The 25,507-nt window shown below is 35.7% G+C and overlaps 1 protein-coding gene across 6 annotated transcripts in view; it reads left to right on the forward strand.

Annotated features, from left to right (window-relative positions):
- SNRK (SNF related kinase) overlaps positions 1–25,241 on the forward strand; it is a 45,668-nt gene extending 20,427 nt beyond the window's left edge. For all 6 annotated transcript variants that reach the window (XM_058180147.1, XM_058180150.1, XM_058180148.1 and 3 more), the window contains exons 5-7: positions 2,069–2,281; positions 14,600–14,734; positions 19,227–25,241. In XM_058180147.1, the coding sequence (XP_058036130.1) occupies positions 2,069–2,281; positions 14,600–14,734; positions 19,227–20,433 (1,555 nt within the window). In that variant the 3' untranslated portion in view covers positions 20,434–25,241. The remainder of the gene's footprint in view (positions 1–2,068; positions 2,282–14,599; positions 14,735–19,226) is intronic.
- Positions 25,242–25,507: the final 266 nt, after the last annotated feature.

Here is a 25,507-nt window from a genome sequence, read left to right on the forward strand (position 1 = left end):
GGGGAACCCAGTTCATATTTTCATTTCACCACAATGAAAAATCATACACACACACACACACACACACACACACAAATCTATATCTTCAAGATTTCTTCAAGGATCACATGGAAGAATTGTATATACTATATTGAATTCCTTAGAGGAGAGCTGCTGGATATAAATGAAAAACATGTTAAAGAATGAAGTAACTTAACCTCATTCTTCAAAATATCCACATATTTCTTTATGAACATCCTTTATTTCCATTTAATAATTATGTGTTCTCCCCCTTAGTTTGCATTCACTGTTCTATGATTGGTTCTGGTTCTAGAAGACATTGCTGATTAAAATTCTGTCATAGGATAAAATATTATTTTAAGCTTTAAAGATATAACTATTCTGCTTTTGTACGAGAAACTGATTTTTAATGACATAGTATGATCTCATGTTACATTTCCATGCCTATTTTTTAAGGGTGCTTTGAAAAATAAATGAGAACATGAATTTTTCAACAACTGTATTTATTTATTACATTTATATACTGCCCACCTCACTTTTCAAAGCGACTCTGGGTAACTTACAATTAAAACTATAAAAATAAAAATATTTAAAACATTAGATACAAAGATAAGAAATAAAAGGAAAGTTCAGTACAGTGGTGACATCTCTCTCCACCAGCCACCTTCATTGTGGAATGCCCTTATCAGGATCCCAAGACAATCAGTAGAGCCAGGTTTTAACACTCTTTGGGAAAGCAAAGGTGTGGAGGCACACCTTACCTCAGGTGGCAAACTATTCCAAATAACAGGGGCAGGCTTTCCTTCTAACTTCTAAAATTCTTTGATCAGTGGGCCCACAGCATATCCTTTTTATTGAATTGAGTGGAATAGGCCAATATCATTGAAATGTGACAGTTCCTCAGAGAACCTAGTCCAGTGATGGCTAACCTTTTCTGGATCAAGTGCCCAAAGCGCGCACGCCCCCCCCCTGCATGCCCCCTACCCCCCGCGCATGCACACGTGCCCTGCGCAGGCACGCGCGGCCCCTGCACGTGCCCCACCCACCCAGCGCATGCGCGTGCAGACACCCACGCCCCACCCCTGCACATGTGTGACAGACACCCAATGACCAGCTGGCTGGCAGGAAGCACACACCGCATGCACAGCGGAGCTGAACTGGGGTGATGGTTCTCATGCCCACAGAGAGGGCGCTGCATGCCACCTGTGGCATGTGTGCTATAGGTTCGCCATCACGGAGCTAATCTCATTCTATGAAGGGTTCTAAAGGTGATAAGCAGTACCTTGAATTGAACCCAGAAGCAAACCAGAAACTGATGCCAGTACATGCGTATATGATAAACACAAATATGATGAGAACTTGTATATTATAAATCTTCCATTTATATAATGGGAGCACTGGTGGCACAGTGATTTGAATGTAGTATTGCAGGCAAACCCTGCCTACAGTCTGGAGTTCAATTCTGATGGGCTCATGGTTGACTTCCATCCATCTGACTTTGGTAAAATGAGGACTCAGATAGTTAGGGGAAATATGCTGACATTGTAAATTGCCCTGAGAATGCTGTAAAGTAAGCATCCCCTTAATGCTGTGATCTTCAGTTTTCAAGCTACTTTTATACTTACGTTATACAAGTGTAAAACTTTCTAAAATGTACTGAAAAACAAATCAAAACACAGCATTAAACAAAACTTATGTGTTCCTAGTTACAGTAATAGTTGTCTTCTATAGAAACCCTTACCAAGTCAGATCCAGCTTACCTATTAAGATAAAAATAAGACTAGATGGGTGCTATCATCTACTGTGACTTAACATCTTATAAACTCAAATGAATTTATTTATATGGTGATGGACTTGGAAAGTATCTCATATGTAATATGAGTAATAATTCTAAAAAATTATGGAGATCTAGTAGTTCAGTAAAATAACGCTTAATGGGAAGAATTTTACTAATGAAATAGCCAATCATATGTTCAGTAAGAACCAATTGTATTATAAAAGAAAAACAGTTTTGTGGAATTTACCCATATGTAATGATGCTAATATATGCTTGTATTTTTCTTGCTAGTTTAATTACACGAATGTTACAAAGAGATCCCAAACGAAGGGCATCTTTGGAAGAAATTGAAAATCACCCTTGGCTACAAGGAGTTGATCCATCACCTGCAACAAAATATAATATTCCTTTGGTTTCATATAAAAATCTTTCAGAGGAAGAGCACAATAGCATCATACAGCGCATGGTTCTTGGAGATATTGCAGATCGAGACACTATTGTGGAGTAAGTAACATTGTATGCAGTTTTGTAATTCAGCATGTAGCTGTTCATATTCTGTTACAAGAGTATAATAAAACACCCTTTCTCAGTCTGATGCCCTCCATAGTGTTTAGATTTCAGTTCCAGAATTAACAGCTATCATGGTCAACAGACATTTTATTTGGTAATTATAAATATTTAGTAATATGCAATCAGAAAAGCACATGCAAAACACACAAGAACTTCTGTTGCATCATAATGGGTTATATAACATATACTCTGTATGTCCTTAATATCTGGTTTTCAGAGAAATTCCTTCATGTCAGATGTTTATTTCACATGTTTACTTTCCTACTTTAATTTGAAGTTGTTTAGAACAGTCATTTTGATTTTGATTTTTAAGACATTTAAGCAAAAATTATTGACAACTAGTTAAAGATTTGTTCTAAACAGAAAACATTATAATAGTTGTAATCTTTTCTAATCAATTTTTTAAATTGCTTCTGGAATCTTATGGGTCAGTGACTATACTAATATTCTCTAACTATAATTAGATAGATGGCAAAAGCATAGGAAAAATGCTGTATCTGAAATGATTACATGATACGTAAAATACCCCAATATTGTAGTACACCTTCACTCCCTCTCTGTGCATGTTAATTGGTTTTGAAGGCAGATAGTTCTACCATTTGACTTCCTAATTCTTTTCCATATGTAAATAATTCCTGCATTTATGTTATGTATCTGCATTTATATTATGCATCTGCTTTTGAGCTTTTGAGAATATTTAGATCTCAAATAATGAAAATCCAAGACTGAATTAGCTCACTTTCTATATAAAATCTGTTAAATTTAATAAATGCACATTTATTTTGATTAAAATATATATCAGATGAAGTGAGCAAATGAAACAAACATCAAATAACTTGATTTAGGTCTCATTTTATATGATAAGTGTTGCGAATCTATGCTAAATCCCTTTGAGCATTTGAGCAGTAGGTTGCTTGAATTTGATGTCTAACAATAATCTATCTGGAATCGACAGTCAGTGATTGATTGCTCATATGACTTCTATATTTGTTTTTCTTTTTTGTAATACGTTTTTATTTTATTTTATAACATATAAAAATTCCAACTTCAATTGAACATGTGCTGTCTGGGTACAACTCATTCTCCATATTGGTGTAGACAGCAGCCAGGAATGGGTTTGTGCTCTGTTCAGATGGAGGACTGAGCCTGTGCAAAGTTGTTAGGTCCGCCCTTGTTGCCAGGGATTCCCAGCTTTTGGCTCAGTTCTCAGACTGGACAGATGTGTGGGAAACTTCTCCATTTCTGGCTTTTGTTTCACATCACTCTTTCTTGGAATTCTTTCTCTCCTATTGTCTTCAATTCATGAGTATATTCCAGAGTTTTCCTCCCTTGGGTTGGAATGTGTGTGTGTGTGTGTGTGTTTCTCAGGGTAAGGTTGCTATTCCCTTGCAACATCAGTTTGTTTTTGCCTGCTGGATTCCTTGTGGGACTTTGAAGGCAATTGTTCCCCAGATTGGGAGGCTGACGAGCTTTGCGCTCTACAGGCGCATTGCAAGTGCGACAGAAGCTTTGTGCTCCAAATAGGATGTTTTAAAACACTGTAGGAGATTCACACTTTTTCAAAATATTGCAGGAGCTTTGCTGACCATAATGGTGTCAGAAGCGTCGCGCTCCACTTTTGCCGGGCATATTCAAGTCAGGAGCTTTGCGCTCTGAATTTGCCAGCCATATTCGAGTCAGGAGCTTCGCACCCCCTTTTTGACGGCAATATTCTAGTCAGGAGCTTCGTGCCCCGTTTTTGCTGGCCATAATTGGGTCAGGAACTTCGTGTTTCCTGAAGAGTTAATGGGTGGCCATTTTGGTTTCCCTGTTTGTATCAGGAGCTTAGCACTCCTTCAAGACTGATTCAGGTGGCAGTTTGGAACATTTTGCAGCCGCCTGATGTCCATAGGAAATTAAAGGACAACTAGCTTTGGCTTTAATTGGCAAATTGCCTATACTGTCTGCGATAGCCCTTATTGGGCTCAGCAGGTAGATGCGCTCTCCCATTTAACGTGGATCACTGATTAAGGAGTCTTGCACTTCCTATTTCTGACTTTGAATGGATGGCCATTTTCCTTAACACATTTGAGGAGCTTAGTGCTCCTCTGGCGACGCTATTGTGCGGTAAGAATTAAAGCGGTTTTTATGCCAGAGCTCTCTTTGGACCTTAGTCTTGTGATTCCAGGACCTAGGATTTTTTGGTCTTCACTCCAACTGGCCTGGTTTTGACAGCCATTTTGCACTGCTGGGGACATCATATCACTGTCTCCTTTACCCTTCCAAGGGTTCTGGGCCTATTGGGTGGCTCCTTTTGCAGGGATTATTTCTTGCTGGTAATTCTCTTATAGAGCTCCACAATGCCGAAAGCGCTACATAAATCTAAGCGGGGGTGCCTGCGACAGATGACTGTATATATTTCATCAAATTTTTAATCTATTTCTGAAAAATGAGTCTCCATAAACTCCTGTAAAAAATTTCTTAATTCCTCTTTAATTTCTTCTTTTAATTCTCTTATCTGAACTGAAGAAATTTCAAAGTTTTTAGTGGCTTTTGGTACTATTTGCTTAAAAGCCATTTTTTAAAATATATAACTTACCCACTAACAAAGGACAAAAAGGGGTTAAAAAGGAAAGATTCAAAAAACTTTTCTTCTAAATCACTATAATCCCAAAGAAGAAGAAGAAATATAAATCATAAAATTCTCATTTCTTCCATTTAGTCAGTATCTTCTTTTATATCTCCTAGTTTCACACTAGCTGTTAATAAGCATTTCCTTAACTTTCGTTTCCAATACACAAATCACCATTTGCTTGCATTCCACAAAACGCCATTTGCTTTCTTCTCTCCTATCTTCGCATCAAATGTATCCTCTATTAGGGGCTTGCAGTCTTCTTACAAACAAATGCTAGAACTCCAGTTTCTGCTCTGTCCGTGTTACAATCCATCACAAAATCAATTTCTGCCGCAGAGATTGGACGCTATGTTTTTTCCTGCCAAAAGGCAGATGGCCTCCAAGTCTGGAGCTTCTTTCAGGCTTTAGAAGGAGCACTCCCCTCAAGCCTCCAGAAACTTTTCTGGGGCTTTCCTGGGTGGCTCAACTTCAGCCTGAATGCTCATCTCTCCCTCTTTGCCCGAGGGGGAGATTTACAAGCTGCCGGACAGCTGATTAACGCTGTCCTGGCAGCTCTACAGTCTACGGGGTTAGCAGTCTAAAAAAGACTGCCATCAACGAAGTGGAGCCAAACCGGAAGCCCAAAAGTTCTTTTCCTTTTCATAGGAGAATTCAGTCCATTTATATTAATCAACAATAGGTTTATTTCATCTTCCATAGCTTTACTGGTAGATAGGTCTTGTAGTTCTGGTTGCTCTTATTTTTCTCTGTTCTTTTATCTTATATCTGCTCTCTCCTTTGATTCTGCTTCATCCTTTTTTTTATAAAAAAGTTTTATTTTTACATTCATATCCAACAACTCATCCAATGTACAATCCTTTACAATTAGTCGGACTTGCACAGTCACACCCCCTCCTTTTAACGCTCTTCCCTCTTCTACCTTCTTCTACTTTCCAGACCTTCCTCTACTTCTCTTATCTACATCCTCTCCTCCCTCCACCCTACACCTTCCTTCTCCCTCTTCTACCCCTCTTCCTTCCTCTTCTCCCCCTCTTCTCCTCTTTCTTACCTCCTACTCTCTCCTTCTTTCTCCCTCCCCACCATTCTAAAATGGTAGCTGGGCAGACCCGACCCTACATTAATTATATTTATACATCTTCAATAATCCCTGTACATTAACCATCATTCCATCTTCTACCCTCATCCCCCTCCCCAGTTCCTGTCCCCCTTAACCCCCACCCCGACTTCCCAGAATAAAATGCAGGGTATCAAAACTAACGATCATAATCCAAAATAAATCTTAAATTATAATTTCTAGTCACTCCACACATAATCATACTCTCAATTCCCCTCTCCTTCAAAAATATATCTAATACAAAATATTTCCTAAATTTACTTATATGCTATTCGATATTTTTTTATCTGATACTTATTCTGAATATAATCAATCCACATTTTCCATTCTAAAATATATTTTTCTTGTGTATAGTCTTTCAAATAAGCAGAGATTTTTGCCATTTCTGCCAGATTTGATACTTTAAGTGTCCATTCTTCAATTGTGGGTAATTCTTCTTTCTTCCAATATTGAGCAATCAAAAGTCTTGCGGCTGTTATTAAGTTCAAAATCAATTTAGTCTCTATAGCTGTACAATCCATAATTATTCTTAGTAAAAAGAAGTGCGGGGTAAACTTAATCTTCTTTTCAAAATATTCTGCATGATCCACCATACTTTAATCCAAAATGCTTTAACTTTTTTACAAGTCCACCATATATGGTAATAAGTGGCATCTTCACAATCGCATCTCCAACATTTAGCCTGTACATTAGGATACATACATGACAACATTTTGGGGTCTAAATGCCATCTATAAAACATCTTATAAAAATTTTCTCTCATATTTTGCGCTTGTGTAAATTTAACATTCCTCACCCAAATTCTTTCCCAAGTTTCCAACATTATTGGTTGCTGAAAATTTTGTGCCCACTTAATCATACAATCCTTAACCAATTCAGTCTCTGAGTCTATTTCTACTAATACATTATACAACCTCTTAATATGCTGTTGACCTTGATCTCTCATTTGTTTTAACAAATTATCCTCAGTTTGCTTAATACCTATTTTTTGATCTAATTTCCATCTAGCTTGTAATTGTCCATATTGGAACCATGTATAATTTTTCCCTTCTTCCCCCATCTTTTCTCTGGATTTTAATTGTAATTCCCCCTTTTCCATACAAAGGAGTTCTTTATAGGTAACTACCTCCATCTTTTGATATATATTTATATTTTCTATCATGTGTCTCGGGATTGCCCATATTGGAATCTTTCCATCTAATTTATATTGATATTTCCTCCAGACCCTCAATAATGCATTTCTAATTATATTATTTTTAAATATTTTATCTACTTTCTTATCATATAATAAATAGGCATGCCACCCATATAACAAACCATAACCTTCTATATTCAAAACTCTTTCCTCAGTTAAATTAATCCAATCAGTAATTAATGATAAGACAACTGCTTCATAATACAATTTTAAATTAGGCATTTTAAGACACCCCCCTTTCCCTTGTATCCTGCATTATTTTTAATTTTATTCTTGGTTTTTTGCCCATCCATATAAAATTATTAACCCCCTTTTGCCATTCCTGTAATTTGATATCATTCTTAAGTACCGGTATCATTTGAAACAAAAATAGAAACCTGGGCAAAACATTCATTTTTATAGCTGCTATTCTTCCCAGCAAGGATAGTTGTAACTTCTTCCAATTCTCCATTTCTTTCCATACCTTCTGCCACAATACCTCATAATTATTTTTGTATAATTTAACATTTGAAGCTGTAATATATATTCCTAAACATTTAACCTTTTTAATGATTTCAAAACCTGTAGTTCTTTCTAACTCTTCTTTTTGTTGTATATTCATATTTTTAGTTATCATCTTTGTCTTTTGCTGATTCACCTTAAATCCAGATACTTTACCATACTGACCAATTATTTCTTTTAAACCAGTAGCTGAGTATATTGGTTGAGATACAGTAACAACCAAGTCATCTGCAAAAGCTCTTAATTTATAATCTTGATGTTTAATTCTAATTCCCTTTATTCGATCGGAACCACATATTTTATTCAAAAGAATTTCTAAAGTTAAAATAAAAAGTTAATGGAGACAAGGGGCATCCCTGTCTCGTCCCTTTCCCAATTTTAAAAGTTTCTGTTAACCCACCATTTACTATTATTTGTGCTCTTTGCTTCTGATATATTGCTTTAATTGTATGGATAAAATAATCCCCAAATTGCATTTTTTCTATTACTTTAAACAAAAACTGCCAATCCAATCTGTCAAAGGCTTTTTCAGCATCCAAAAAAAAAGAGTGCCGCTGAGACTTGGTTGTTTCGTTCCAAATATTCAAGTAAATTTACAATTTGCCTCACATTATAGCTCATCTGCCTACCTTTAATAAATCCTGATTGATCATTATGAATTATTTGATTCATCACTGGCATTAATCTATTAGCAAGTATCTTGGCAAATATCTTGCAATCAGTATTTAAAAGTGATATAGGCCTATAATTCTCTGCTTTAATACCATCTCAATCTTCCTTTGGTATTAACGAAATAAAAGCTGTCCTCCATGAAGGGGGAACATCCCCTCCCATTTGAATTTTATTAAATAACTCTTTAAGTGGTTCAACCATCTCATTATGTAAATTTTTATAATAAACAGCTGTTAAACCATCTGTACCTGGTGCTTTACCAATTTTAAGCTGCTTAATTGCTAACAAAATTTCCTCTGAAGTAATTAATTGATTCAATTCTTCTCTTTGATTTTCTGTAAGCTCACAAATATCTTGTTGTTGTAAATATCTTTCTATCTCTGTATCATCAATCATATCCCTAGTATATAACTTAGTATAATACTCTAAAAACGCTTTTTTAATCAAATTCTTTTGATACACTTCCTTGCCCCATAGTCTATTTTATCAATCGTTCGTGATTTCTGTTTTTTCCTTATTAAATAGGCAAGCCATCTTCCTGGCTTATTAGCATTATTGAACGTATTATGTTTTACATATTGTAAATTAATTGCTACTTGATCTACCATCAACATGTTAAACTGACCTCTTAATATATTTATTGATTCTTTTATTTTACTATTTCCTGGGCTATTTATCAATAACTGTTCTTTCTTTTTAATTTCCTCTTCCAATTCCTTTTTCTTTTTCTGCAGTTTATTTTTATATTTAATATTCATTTGTATAAGATTTCCTCTCATATAAGCCTTACTAGTGTCCCAAATCATCTCTATAGATGTCTCTTTTTTCATATTCATAATAAAAAGTTCTTTCATTTGCTTTTTACGTTCATTTACATTTTGTTCATATTTAAACAAATTCTCATTCAGCCTCCATGATCTCCTAGCCTCCTTTTCCCGATCAATTTCAATCCAAACTGGACTATGATCAGATAGAATTCTTGAACAAATCTTCGTCTTCTTCACTCTGGAGTACAAATCATTAGAAATCAAAATAAAATCAATCCTCGAAAATGATTGATGCCTGTCAGAAAAGAAGGTAAAATCCCTCTTCTGTATTATGTTCTCTCCAAATATCTCTTAATTCCAAGTCCTCCATCATTTCAAAAAAAGCCTTTGGTAGTTTCGCCCGGCTTGAAATCTTCCTTAAACCTTTTTTGTCTTTTCGAGTATCCAACACACCATTCCAATCACCCATTAATATATATGATTTATAATCCCAAAATACTATTCTTTTATGTAAAAACTTGAAAAAATTTTCTTGTTGTTGATTCGGAGCATAAACTCCTATTAATAATGTCTTCTTTCCCTCCAACAAAAGTTCAATAGCAATATATCTTCCTTGCTTATCCACCTCAATTAATTTTGCTGATATATCCTTCTTTATATATATAACTAAACCGTTTTTTTTTCCAAAGAGGAGGCAACAAAATGTACTCCCAGTTTTGAGTTTATCAAATATTTCTGGTCTAAAGATCTAATATGTGTTTCTTGTAAACAGGTAATGTCATTTTTAAATTGTTTCAAATAATGAAATACTTTCCTTCTCTTCTGTGGTGAATTCAAACCATTAACATTCCAAGATAATAGTTTAATTGCCATTATTGGCCAAAGGAAACTTTTGGAACACCAGCCACAGATCACATTTTGCTTTAGGCCTTGCTCCTCCCACTGTTTCCGTTGTAGTAGTTGCCAATTGTTGTTGTGCCTTTACCTCTTGTTCCTTGCGTTTAGCAGCAGCTCTTGTCAGCCTTTGTTCCTTTGGATCTGAACCCGTCATAGGTATTTCCAACACTTGTAATAAATCTTCCATCACAATCTGTTCTTGTACCTGCTTCACTTCTCTTTCCTTCACTTTAGCCTCCCTTCTTCTAGCTTCCAATGGGGGAAGACTTCCAGCTTTTAATGCCTCAACATAAAATTCTCTTGCTTTTCCAACTGTATTGAGACGATGTACTTTCCCTGCATAATATACTATTATAACAGTTGGGATATCCCATCTATATTCAATCTGGCGTTTTGTAAGTTCATTCACCAGGAAGGCAAATTCCTTCCTAGCCCTTAACATTTTTGGTGGAATTTCCTTTAATATTAAGATATCTTGGCCAGCAACCTGAATCTTCTCCCCCTTATATGAAGCTTGCAGAATCTGATTTCTCACTGTTCTATTTGTAAAATAAATAACAACATCCCTTGGCAACTTTTTTTGCCTTACTATCCAAGAATTCACACAATATATTTTGTCAATTTGATAAGCCACATCTGCTGGACGGGCTGCTAATATCTCAGCAAATGCTTCAGAAAAAATTTCCCTTAAGTTCTCTTCTCTATTCTCCTTTAAACCATGGATTCTTAAAGCAAATTCCATATTTCTGTATTGTATCAAAACTATTTCATCATCTGTTTTTTTCATTTTACTTTGAAATTCATCCATTTTATTTTCTAATTTTGAGTTAAATTGCTTGATTTCCTCAACTTCCTCTTCTAATAAAATCACATTTGTTGCCAAACTTTGTACTGCAATTACAAATCCTTCTTTAACTTCTTTATTTCCCACTTGAATTTCTAATATCTGCTCTTTCATTTCAGACATCTTGCCAGTTATTACTTTAACTTTTTCTTGTATAAAATCCTTCAAGTTCTCCTGTAATGCCTCCAAATTCAATGTTCTAGTATCTGCTGTATGAGCTGGAGAGGCACCAGCTGATTCCAGAGCCCTTTGTTACATTAGACTTTGTGTGGCTGCCATCTTCTATAAAATTGTTTATATATATATTTATTTCCAACTTAATATTCACTTTAAATCTTCTTAACCTCCTAAAAACACAGTTTTTTAGAACAATATTTAAAAATATCCCATAGATTCTATCTGCAGGCAGCAAGGAGTTAAAATAGCAAACAGCATGCAATTTACCAGCGGCAGACGACAAGCAGTAAAAGTTCTGTCACTTTCGCTTTCCACTTGTTAGCTTGTTAACAACTCGCCACCATTTTCTTGCTATTTTCAAGCTTGATACAAAATAACGGGGAATTGGCTTGGCTACTTGCATAAAGTTCTCCCACTTTCGTTCTGTCCGGTATAATCCTTTATTGTCCAAAATAAATCTCGGCGTTTGGTCGTGGTGATTGAATCTGCCAAAGCAGAAAAATCCTCGGATCTGGAGCACTTCGGGTTGCTGGAGGGAACTTAACCCTTCAAACCCCTTTTTTCTCAGGGGTTTAATGCCTTCTTGGTAAATCTCATATGTACCTCTCTAGATAATTTATTTCTTGACGCATATCTTGTGTATACTCTAAATATTTCATCCATTCCAGCAGACACCTCTTTCTTGTCCCCCTCCATGGCATCCGCCAACAACTCTGCCATGATCTCTGCAAAGTTTCCCCCTGGAATCTCAGGAAATACTCAGCTTTATCCATCTTCAACATAATTACTGATAGATTAGATCAGTTTTAATAATCATAGATTATTAAAAAATCTATTCTCAAGGTTTTTATCTGCCTGTAATCTCTTCCATTTTCGTCTGTTTGTTCTGATTTCTATTTTCTGCATCCTTTATTCATTTTTCGTTATTGTCTGTTGAATGTTCTCCATTTTGTCATCCATCTTTTCCATTTTATCATTCATCTGTTCCATTTTTTCCACTTCATTTCTTCAAAATGTTTTGTTGTGGCTTTTTGAAATGTTTAGAGCATTAATTTCAGTTCTGCTTGCATTATGTTCATTGTATTTATTGTTTCCTGCTGCAACATGCTAACCCAAAGATCTTTGGCTTGCTGGACTGGATGCAGTTGCTGATGCTGCTGAGCGTGCAGATTTATTTTTTCTCCCTACTTTACTTAAATTTGAAGTGCTGGTCATTTCAAATGTTTTTCAAGACCTTTAAAAAATAATTATCAGCAACACAATATTCTAGTATTTTTCAACCCCCACCAAGTTCTTTGTAACCAATATTTTCACAAATTAAATCACCATAAATGTCTCCAAACAGTTTCAAATTTGCTGTTATTGTGGCCCAGACTAGAAGAAAGTTGTAGAAAAAGAAATAAAGGTCCTTATCTTCAGATTCTTAAAACCCTAATTCTTTCTTCTTAATTGATTTAGTAAGTTAAGTGAATTTTGTAATCCACTTAGACCCACCAACCACTCAAATTCGCATATTACCCCACCAAAAAAAGTTCTTTGCTGTTTCCCAGCTTCTGTTTACTTTATTGGTTTAATTTACTTCTAAGTTCAAAGAGCTACACTGTTTAAAATGTTACAGTGTTTCACTCTGTCTCTGCTGTTTGATATAAATAATTTGCTGAAGCAGGTGTAATTGTGGTTAACAAGTTTATCTTCAATAGCCAAGGTCATATTTCCAAAGTACTTTCATAACTTTCACTTCTCTGCAGTTTTCTCCAGTAAGTGTCACTGTTGCTCGATTTCTCTCCTTTCTCTTATTATCTTAAATTGTTAATCTGCTTCAAAGCTTTTTAAAAGTCCCAGAGGTCCAAGTTTCAATTTTCACAGTTTCAACTTAATCTATTTTGTCCGACATTCTTGCTTTTCAATTTTTTCTCCCTTTTCAGAAAAAGTTTTCTTTTCTCTACTTCCAGATTTATAAATAGCTCACAAATTTGCTCGCTGCTATTCTTGGGGGTAGAAAACAGACAATTCCACCTCCTCTTCTTTGAGTCTCACTTTCTCCCGGGCTTTTTTTTTAGGGGGTAAATTCCACAACAGGAGTTAGAAAAATCTCACCCAGATTGATCACATTGTTCCTCAACTTCTATACTTGCTGCATTGGTCAGCTGTCATACTCCGATCAGGCATTTAATGACCATCTTTTTCTTCCCGCCGGATTGAGAGCTGCTCTACATCAAAGAAGGAGTATGCGGTCTCCTTGTGATCAGCAGAGTGTCTTCTCTGTCTTCGAGTGTAAAGTTTTTTATTTTTAAAACACATTAAAATGAAAGACAAAACATACAATATTTATATAGATATCACTGTTTATCAGCTATTCAAGAGAGTCCTTTCCTATTATTCATATATATTTTAGTTCTATCTTACTCTACTTTTATTTATCTACCATTCCTATTTTCTAACCATTCATACCATTTGCTCCAGACCTTATAATTTGTGTCCTCTTTAATTTCTTTTGTAAGTTTGTCAATCTCTGCACATTCTAATTTTTTTTAATTAGTTCTTCCTCTCTTGGTGGATTTTCATTCTTCCAATTTTGGGCATAGGCTATGCATGCTGCTGTTAATATATGGCGTATTAAATATTGCGTATCATTTGTATAATTTTCTGTTGGAATCCCTAATAAAAATTGTTCTGGCTCTCCCTTTATTGGTTTCTGTATTATTTTCTATAACCACTTTTTAATTTTGGCCCAGAATTGTTTTGCCACTGGGCAGGTCCACCAGAGATGATAATATGTTCCGTAATTGCTCTTGCATTTCCAACACATGTTATTGGGGAACATCTTTGCTATTCTACCTGTTGGTAGATGCCATCTATGGAACATTTTCATCTGGTTTTCCTTATATGCTGTCGATATTGTCAATGGTATCTTTCACTATTTCCTCTTCCATTTTATACTGTAACAAGAAATTGTATGTTTTACTAATTAATTTAGTAAAGACGCCCTTCTGAACTTCATAACCAGGTTGTAAGTAAATAACTTGGAATAAGTGAATAGTGTAACTTCAAATGGTTGATAAGCAATAAGTCATAACTCAAGGACCAGCAATAGCACTTAGACTTATATACTGCTTCATAATGCTTTACAGCACTCTCTAAATGATTTACAGAGTAAGTATGTTGTTCCCAGCAATCTGGGTCCTCATTTTACCAATCTTGGAAGGATGGAAGGCTGAATTAACCTTGAGTCGGTCAAGATTGAAACTTGAACAAAGTTTCATTGAGCAGAGTCAGCCTGCAATAATGCATTCTAATCACTGTAACATTGTCTAATTATTGAACTTGCTGCATTAATTTCCCTGTTTTTAGTAATGCAGTGGCCATTTGTAAAGATGTCTAAAGTACAATTTTCTATAATAAGGTACTCTTCAACTTGTTGGCAATATGTCTAGTTTGAGGAAACCATTAATACATATTTCATTTCTTCAGGGCTCTGGAAACTAATAAATACAATCACATCACTGCTACCTACTTTTTACTAGCAGAGCGCATTTTAAGAGAGAAACAAGAAAAAGAAATACAAACCAGATCAGCAAGTCCAAGCAATATAAAAGCGCAATTTAGGTAAGTTTCTACCTACTTTTTTATTTTATTTATATTTTTATATTTATAAAATATATCCTCATTCAGCAAAATACATTTCTTTCTCATAGTAAATATGATATGTAAGATTTAAGATTCTACCTATTGTATATATTTTATTATATATATACAGTCATGGCCGAAAGTGTTGGCACAGAATTTTTTTTCAAAAATCAAGTATTTCTCACAGAAAAGTATTGCAGTAACACATGTTTTGCTACATACATTTTATTCCCTTTGTGTGTATTGGAACAAAACAAAAAAGGAAGGAAAAAAAGCAAATTGGACGTAATATCACACAAAACTCCAAAAATGGGCTGGATAAAATTATTGGCACCCTTAACTTAATATTTGGTTGCACACCCTTTGGAAAAAATAGCTGAAATCAGTCGCTTCCTATAACCATCAATAAGCTTCTTACACCTCACCCAGAATTTTGGACCACTCTTCCTTTGCAAACGGCTCCAGGTCTGTCTTACTGGAAGGGCGCCTTTTCCCAACAGCAATTTTAAGATCTCTCCACAGGTGTTCAATGGGATTTAGATCTGGACTCATTGCTGGCCACTTCAGAACTCTCCAGCGCTTTGTTGCCATCCATTTCTGGGTGCTTTTTGATGTATGTTTGGGGTCATTGTCCTGCTGGAAGACCCAAGATCTCGGATGCAAACCCAGCTTTCTGACACTGAGCTCTACAGTGTGACCCAAAAGCCTTTGGTAATCCTCAGATTTCATGATTGCACACAGTCAAGGCACCCAGTGCCAGAGGCAGCAAAACAACCCCAAAACAACATTGAACCTCCACCATATTTCACTATAGGTACTGTTCTTTTCTTTGTAGGCCTCATTCCGTTTTCGGTAAACAGTAAAATAAAGTTGACTTTGTAAAAATATACAAATAGAATGAGACTATTGCCTTATACACTGTAAGCCGCCCTGAGTCTTCGGAGAAGGGCGGGGTATAAATGTAAACAAAACAAAACAAAAAAAAAAGCTCTGCCTTGGTCTCATATGTCCACAAGACGTTTTCCCAGAAGGATTTTGGTTTACCCAAGTACATTTTGGCAAACTGTAGTCTTGCTTTTTTATGTCTCTGTGTCAGCAGTGGGGTTCTCCTGCCATAGCGTTTCATTTCATTTACATGTCGACGGATAGTTCACGCTGACACTGGTCCCTGAGCCTGCAGGACAGCTTGAATTTCTTTGGAACTTGTTTGGGGCTGCTTATCCACCATCCGGACTATCCTGCGTTGCAACCTTTCATCAATTTTTCTATTCCGTCCATGCCCAGGGAGATTAGCTACAGTGCCATGGGTTGCAAACTTCTTGATAATGTTGCGCACTGTGGACAGAGGCAAATCTAGATCTCTGGAGATGGACTTGTAACCTTGAGATTGTTGATATTTTTCCACAATTTTGGTTCTCAAGTCCTCAGACAATTCTCTTCTCCTCTTTCTGTTGTCCATGCTTAGTGTGGCACACACAGACACATAATGCAAAGACTAAGTGAACTTTTCTCCTTTTTATCTGCTTTCAGGTGTGATCTTTATATTGCCCACACCTGTTACTTTAAGTGAGGTGAGTTTAAAGGAGCATCACATGCTTGAAACAATCTTATTTATCCACAATTTTGAAAGGGTGCCAATAATTTTGTCCAGCCCATTTTTGGAGTTTTGTGTGACATTATGTCCGATTTGCTTTTTTTTCTCCCTTTTTTTTGTTTCGTTCCAATACACACAAAGGGAATAAGCATGTGTATAACAAAACGTGTTACTGCAATACTTTTCTGTGAGAAATATTCAATTTTTTGGAAAAATTTCTGGGGTGCCAACACGTTCAGCCATGACTATATGTATGTATGTATGTATGTATGTATACACACACAGAGAGAGAGAGAGGGAGAGGGAGAGAGATTAGAATCTTACATTCCTAATTTAGCAATAATACATTTATATATGCTCATTCAGCAACAATGCATTTCTTTCTTATAGTAAATATAATGATGTATAGATTTTTAGACATAGGTCTCCCCTTCAGTCCTTACCTGAATGAATTGCAGGATGGAAGATATATGAATTTCAAGGCTAAACTCAAATTTAATGATAGAGGTCTTAAATCTAAGTTGTGTTCATAATAATAAGAGTATATTCTCTAATTTAAAAAAACCCAATTACGGTATTAATTTTGAGATACAGAAAGACAAAGCAATTGAAAATGATAATGCTTAAATCTTATTGCAGCCTTTTGTAAATGAAAAAGCAGGAGATAGAAAAATAAATAAACTCTCTAAGAATATCAAACTAACTTAAATGTAGAAATAGAATAAGCAATTTGAAGATACAATTAGGAGAGTCTCTTCAGGAAGACTATTTAAAATCACTATAATAGAGGCTAAAATTAATTACATACGGTGTTTCTCCAGAAAGATGACCCACCCTAAAAAGAAGCCCTATTATGTTTTCGAGCCCATGCAATCAAATTAAGCCCCACTTACAAAATTAGCCCTAATTAAGACCTCACCCACCCCAGAGTGCAGGGGTGAGGCGAGGTACACAGGTAAAAAATAAGCTAGGGTGGGGATGTGGGCATGGAGCTGCCCTATTTACCAGGCCTCGCAGACCCCGACACCCGCCTTGCCTTCTTCTACGGCCGTTTGACGCCACTCATATGCCCTGGCCTCCATTTTGCCTTCAAATGCCTGCCAGCATCTGTTATCTGCAGCTGACTGATCCAGAGCTCTATTATTGGCGGCAGATGCCTTCCGGCAGGCATCTAAAAGCAAAACAGAGGCTAGGGCGATGCATGTGTGTGGCAGCAAGTGGCCGCAAAAGAAGTGGGCCAGTAACGGGCTTCTGCTGGACAGGGCAGTCAGTGCCTCTACCACAAGGTGAGTCAATAATCAGAACCCCCCAAAAAGAAGGCCTAGCCATTTTGGGGGGGGGGTGTCAAAAGAAAATTAAGACCCAGCCTTCTTTTTGGAGAAACACAGTATAGAAAGAGCCCAAACAAATTCAGAAAATTGGCACTGTATTTAAAAAGCTCCACCATGAAACAAGAAATCTTATTTTAGTAAATGAAAAAAAAGTATAGCAGTTAGATACTACTTTTTTTATTTGATTAAATCCAATACTTGATGTTAGCAGCAGTTTATATTTTCAAAGTAGCAACTGGATAACTGGTTTGACTGGAGCTGAAATAAAAGGGGGGAGAAGGATAACATTTCCCATACTTATATTTTCTTACAGTGTCACTGATCTTGTTTTTGTTTGTTTGTAAGATTTAAAAAAAAAAAAAAGGCTTAGTGGTTTTGGATAGGGTGATTTTTACAGAGAAAATTAGGAATGGGGAGGTGCCCAGCCTGAGAATAGGATTAAAGCTTAAAGTTATGAGTATTTTAAGAGTCAATATCTGCATGCACTTGGAAATATGTTAACCTGAGCAGGACTGAACTTCTGAAATATATGCATAAGACTAGTTGAATGGATTCCCTAAATACTCAAATTTAAAATTAGCACCAAGGCAATCAAATTGAATGAGACAGAGGAAGTAAAAATGTCAACATTTAAAAAAAATTCCATACCTGAAATTTGAGCTAGAAATCTAATCATAAAAATTAATTGATATATGAAGTCTCATTCTCAGTCTAGTCCAAATTGGTCTGATTCCTCATTGATGAAAAAAATATTCAGAGTGGGTTACTCACTGGTTCCATGAAAACCAATACAATTATTTTTCTTTCATCTATTTATTTTAACCTAGTCCTCACTACTTTTACTTTGAGAAAGTGCACAGTTGACTTTCTGAGTCTAAATTTTTCTATTTGTATGCCTCCAAGCTGGGATATCAGTCACCTACTTATATGGGAAGGTTCCAGCAGTTCTTTTGAGAGCCACAGACACTGGGATGGGATTCAGTGTTGGCTAGATTATAAAATACTGTTCTGGAGGTACCATAATATCTGTTGGACTTGCCTCTTTCATTATTACTATGGCATTTTTAAAGTCCTAATAAGTTGCACTATATATCAATACATTAGTATCACTTTAGTTACTTTAAACTTTAGTAACTTTAGTTGCTTAAAAGTTACTAATTAAACAACTAATGCCATTAAGAGAAAGAAATGGATCCAAAGTTTGGTTTGAGACATATTGGAATTTCCATTTTGTTTATATGTTGATATAGGATGCCTTAATTTGTCTCTTCATTTTCAAAAGACGGCTTGAAATTATTTAAGAAATTAAAGTTTAAAGTGTAGCCAGAGAGAATTAATTATTCAAATATTTGAATTCAAGATAATGGATAAAATGTGATTAATTTTAAAATACATATTATTTCTTATTTTTTTATATATTTGTAGCAATAATATATTGTATTAAAATGAGAAACATTAAACATGGAATCCTTGCTTTGAAATATTTCTGCTTTTCATTTTTAACCAAATTTGCATTTTCCCATTTCCTCTGTTTTGTTTATTGTAGGCAATCATGGCCAACAAAAATCGATGTTCCCCAAGATTTAGATGATGACCTTACAGCTTCTCCATTGTCCCATGCAGCTGTTCCCCAATCTCCTGCTCGTAATGCTGAAAATGTTCTTAATGGACATAGAAGTAAGGCACTTGAGTCAGTCAAGAAAGAGGATATTTCTGAATTAGCTGGACCAGCACTTTCAGTTGTTCCATCAGTGAATTTAAAACCAACTAGTAGTCGGAAGTGCCTGTTTAGAGTGGAAGAAGATGAAGAGGAGGATGAAGAAGATAAAAAAATTGTTTCTCTATCAAATCAAGTTGTTCTGCGTCGTAAACCTTCTGTTACAAATCGTCTTACTTCCCGAAAAAGTGCCCCAGTTCTTAATCAGATTTTTGAGGAAGGGGAATCTGATGATGAATTTGATATGGATGAGAATTTACCTCCCAAACTAAGTCGGCTAAAAATGAATATAGCTTCACCCAGCACGGTGCATAAACGCTACCACAGAAGGAAAAGTCAGGGTCGTGGATCTAGTTGCAGTAGCTCAGAAACAAGTGATGATGACTCAGAAAGCAGGCGGCGTCTAGATAAAGACAGTGGATTTACTTATTCCTGGCATAGAAGAGATAGTAGTGAAGGTCCTCCAGGAAATCAAGGAGATGGAAGTGGACAAGGAAAACCAAGCAATGGAAATGGAGGGATTGACAAAACAAGTCCTGGTGATAATCATAAAGAGGGTGGAAGTCCTTCCAGTAGCTCTAGTGGAAGCACGAATAACAATTCAGGTTCCACTCGCAGATGTGCAGGATCTGGTAATTCAGTGCAGTTGTCATCAAGAAGCACGGGTGATCTGGTTGAAAGTCTCAAGTTGATGAGCATTTGTTTAGGTTCTAAGATTCACAGTAGCACAAAGTACATAATTGATCCCCAAAACATTTCATTTTCCAGTGTGAAGGTGCAGGAGAAATCAACATGGAAAATGTGCATAAGTTCTGGGAGTGTAAATCCAGTTTCATCGTTGAGCAGTATAAAATTATTTTCTGCCCAAATGTCGGATGCAGCAAATGAGTTAGAAAGAATAAAAAACAAGAACTTGAAAAATAATGTGCTACAACTACCTCTATGTGAAAAAACAATATCTGTGAATATTCAGCGAAATCCGAAGGAGGGACTATTATGTACATCAGGTCAGACAACTTGCTGTCATGTTGTTTGACAATAATCATATTTAACCAATTCTACTTGACATCACCAATCTTCCTGTTCAGAGCTGTGAATACTTTATTTCACTGAATCTTTTGTTACTTTGTCTTATTTTGTTAACATAGGCTTTAAGCAGTAATTTATTACAGTTTAATTTAGTTTTGCTTGTTATGACAATGCATGTACTGTGCATGTTGCTAGCCAGTAATTTCTTTTGTTCCAATCAAACCTAAGAGCCATGGTGGTGCAGTGGCTAGAATGCAGTACTGCAGGCTACTTCTGCTGACTGCCAGCTGCCTGAAATTCGGCAGTTTAAATCTCACCAGGCTCAAGGTTGACTCAGCCTTCCATCCTTCTGAGGTCGGTAAAATGAGGACCCGGATTGTTGGGGGCAAAATGCTGACTCTGTAAACTGCTTAGAGAGGGCTGTAAAGCACTGAAGTGGTAAATAAGTCTAAATACTATTGCTATTGTTATTTTTCTAGTTTTCTAATTTTACTGTAGAAAATCTGGATTATAGTAAGGCTTGTGTCCAAATCCAGTATAAATTAAGCACTTAGTAGTTTTACATTCTGCACTTAAATTAGAAACAGAATTCTTGTTTATTTGTAAAACATCAAATTTTGTTTGGCTGTTCTGTGTTACTTAAAATACATGAGATGTGGCATAATTATCTGTGTTTGCAACAGAACCAAAGCAATAAAATTTTAATACTGAAATCTCTTCTGGAGGTTTCAGAATTTCAAGGCTTGTACAAAGCAAAAGTGCACTGAAAAGTTATCTTGAACTCTTGATTTTTAATCCCACATCTTTGTCTTAAATGCATGAATGATGGCTGAAATGAAGATCTTGATTTGATATAGACAAGATTTTTTTTAAAAAAATCTCCAAGGCAGCTTTCCCCATAATTAAATGCAGACAATCTTTTTTTAAAAGAATTAGCTAACAAAGAAATGGTGTAATTTAAATTTTCCCCATCCAAGGGAAAGCATTCATTACTGTTAATATAATGGATTGTAAAATATTGTGCAAAATATTTAAAATGGACCAATTTGTGGTAGCTGAGATATATTTAAATAGATCTCTAGTTGATATCTATTCCAATAAATCATTTCATACGTAGTAACAGTTGATAAAGATATTGAAAAAGCAAAGTTTTTTTCCAAATTTATTTTCCACTATGCCATTTAATATTTTCACTATTAATGGAATCTTCACAGAGTTGATTAAGGATATAATAAAGTAATTTGAACATGCAGATAAATGAGACAATATAGGTAATTTCACTTTTGTATAATGTTAATTATATCAAAAATGCTTCAGAACACCAAAATGCATACAGTCAATTCAATTAGACATTTCTAGTAAAGCAGAGTAGGAGTAATTGCTGGAATCTGAATAAAACGAGAGTCTGTTCAGATTAGCAGAGCCTATTGGAATACATTAATATACCCCATGGCAAGATAGGTGGCTTATAAATTTGATAATAACATATCCCAAGTTTTCTCCATGAATTTAAAATGCACCATGGATTATCTTACTGGAAAATGAATTATTTTAAGTGGACATTTAGTTTGGGATATGATATATAATTTGCTTTAATAATTCTTCAAATCAAATCAATAACACAAGTTTGCATGGAACAATTTTCTTTCATTCTTGAGTACTTGCTTTTTTAAAATCCCTTGCTACTGAAATGCCAGCAAATGAATGTTTTGGCACTTTTTCTGTTAAAAATACTTTTCACTAGATGAATCAACTTTCCTGAATATATATCTAGAATAAAATATTCCCAATTTGGGGAAATATAAGAATGTTATTTTCTTGCTCTGTGCACTGGGTCTTCAAAACAATGCTGGTAAGAACTGATGATATTATGTAGCAGCAACCCAGACAGTGGTCAGAGAGTTTACATACAATTCAGAAAGTATTCAGACTATCTTCACTTTTGTCAATTTTGTTATCCTGCAGCCTGATTCTACAGTTTTTGAAATTCATTTTTTCTCGTTCATTTAATCTACACTCAGTATCCCATAATGAAAAGTGACAACAGAAGTTTAGAAATGTCTGTAAATTTATTAAAAAGAAAAAATATCACATTGGCATAAGTATTCAGTCCCTCCAGTCAGTATTTTATTGAAGCACCTTTGGCATCAATTATAGCCTCCAGTCTTTTGGACTATGAAGCATCAAGCTTTACACACCTAGATTGGGGAATTTTCTGCCATTCTTCCTTGCAAATCCTCTCAAGCTCAGTCAGCTGGATGGTGACAGTTGGTGGACAGCCATTTTTAGGTCCCTCCAGAGATGTTCAATAAAATTCAAGTGAGGGCTCTGGCTTGGCCACTCAAGAATATTCACAGAGGTGTCCCTAAGCCATTCCTGTGTTGTCTTGATCGTGTCCTTAGGATCATTGTCATGTTGGAAAGTGAACCTTCTGAGATCCTGGGAGCTAATGTACAGGTTTTCATTGAGTACTTTGCTCCATTCAACTTTCCCTCAATCTAGACCAGTCTCCCTAACCCTGCTGCTAAAAAAACCCTCACAGCATGATGCTGCCACTACCATGGTTTACTTTTGGGATGATACTGGGCAGGTGCCTGATTTCCTCCAGACATAACATTTAAAATTAAGGCCAGACAATTCAAGCTTGATTTCATCAAACTAGAGTCTTGTTCCTCACAGTCTGAGAGTCCTTCAGGTGCTTTTTTGCAAAGTCCAAGCAGGCTTTCATGTGTTTTGCACTAAGGAGAGGCTTCTGTCTAGCCACTGCCATAAAGGCCAGATCAGTGGAGGGCTGCAGTGATGGTTGTCCTTCTGGAACTCTGTCCCATCTCCACACAGGATCTCTAGAACTCAGAGTGACCATCATGTTCTTGGTCACCTCTGACCAAGGCTCTTCTTTCCTGATTACTCAGTTTGACTAGGCGACCAGCTCTTGGAAGAATTTTGGTTGTGCCAAATTTCTTCTATTTGAGAATTATGGAGGCCATTGTGCTCTTAGGAACCTTCGGTGCAGCAGAAATTTTATTACAGCCTTCCCCAGATCTGTGCCTTGCAATAATCCTGTATCTCAGCTCTGCAGGCCTCATGGCTTTTCCTCTGCAACAACATGTATTGTCAGCTATGAGGCCTTCCATATAGATGTGCATTCTTTTCCAGATTACGTCCAACCAACTTAATTTACCACAGGTAGACTCCAATTAAAGTGTAGAAACATGTCAGCAATGATCAAGAGAACTGGGAGGCACCTAAACTAAATTTCAAGTATTGTTTCAAAGGGTCAAAATGTTTAAAACAACGTATTTCAGTTTTTTCTTTTTAATAAATTTACAGATATTTCTCAAATTTTTCACTTTGTCATTATGGAGTACTGAGTGTAGATTAATGAGAAAAAATGAATTTCAATAACTAGATTCAGTTTGCAGCGTAACAAAATGGACAAAAGTGAAGGTGTCTGAATATTCTGTAGCTCAGTATTGTGATGCTAGCAAAATGGTCAAGTAAAATTCACTTCATTTACTTTATGGATTGTAGAGCACCAAAGAATTGTTACATTGGATTATGATTTTATGCTTCCTTTTTTAGTATGGTAAATCTGTCTTGAAGGTACAATCTAAAACATTTTTATTAGAAAGCCATTTGAGCTCATCATGGCTTCTTTCCAAGTAAATACAGATTCATCTATAGTTCTGAATCATGCAGTGTATTTTAATATCTAGCCTAATTCAGGGTTTATAATTTTTAGTTCCCAAGTGTAGCAAGGTATAAATGAAATATTTCACTTTTGTTTTTCAGATTCTTGTTGCAATCTTGTTTTAAATTGCTTGGATGCTTTACTAGTCTGATATAAGTACTCTGCAAGATTCTGTGTGCATATACATGCACAAAGCTGAAAGAACTGATATATAAGTGAAGCCATAGAAAATATTTGTTTGAAATTTTCTTGGGCAGGGATCTTATAAAGGGCCAGAAATACGGACAGTTCATAAATATCAGTAAATAGGGCATCTATATAAAAAGTAGGGGAAATTTATAAAGGGCATTGGCAATAAACTTTGTTGCAGCTTTTATTTTTAAGTTGCTGTAAATATCACACATTATGTACAGCCTAGGAATGGCACCTTTTTGACCAACTGCAGGAGTTTTTGTTTCTTCCATTTTTATATACAATTGTATATATGTATATGTGTAAATATATATATGGTGCTCACTTTAGATCAGCGGTGTTGACCATTATGCTGCATAGCTGTAAAATAGCCTTTAGTTATGTATGGTTGGGTGAACTTCTTGGGTGTACAGATGTTAGCCTGAATGTTGTCTTTTATTCATCTTTTCACAAGTGAATGACTGTGCATGTATTGTATGTTGTATTATGTTCTGTTAAAGGAGGGAGAAAATAACCACTACATTAAAATATATTGGACCAAACTATATAGAACAAGTAACAGTTTTCTGTACCCCTTAAATTTGTCTTTACAAATTGCTTAGTTACTGTAGCATATAAATATTGTGAAAAACAACTAGTCTTGTATTTTTCTGTATGAATATATAATGTACCTCTAGCAATTTATCTGTATTTAAGATGTGACAATCTTGACAGAGAATTAATTTTGCAAGTAGCAATTAAATTAAGCAGAACTGAATGCAGAAAAGTTAAGCGTTTTAAGAGAGGGTACAGAAATATCAATTTATCTTTGTCAGTTGCTTCCAGCAATGTTTGGCTTTCTTCACTATGTAACTATTCATGGTGTGTGACAAAAATCCAACTAATAAAAATGATCTCTTGATCAGTGCAAAAAGACTTCTATGTCAACTTTATATACTCACTAGTGTGTCTTCTGTTTCAGCATGAAAAGCTGACATATTGAGGGCTTCCGGTGGTTTCGTTTTCCCCGAGAAGGACGCCTGGAATGGCGTCCCGAACTGAGATTCTGTAAAAGCTGGTGAAACAGCGGGAGAACGGCTGTTAGCCAGCTTCAAAGCTTTTCTCTGGGTGAAAGAGATTAGCCAGAGCGGCTGGAGAGCGGAAGATTGCCCCAGGGGCTCTGCTTTCTTATGCAGAGTCTCGGAGGGCTGCCTGCATA

Source organism: Ahaetulla prasina, chromosome 4 (assembly GCF_028640845.1).
Source record: "Ahaetulla prasina isolate Xishuangbanna chromosome 4, ASM2864084v1, whole genome shotgun sequence".
NCBI classification, from domain to species: Eukaryota; Metazoa; Chordata; class Lepidosauria; order Squamata; family Colubridae; genus Ahaetulla; species Ahaetulla prasina.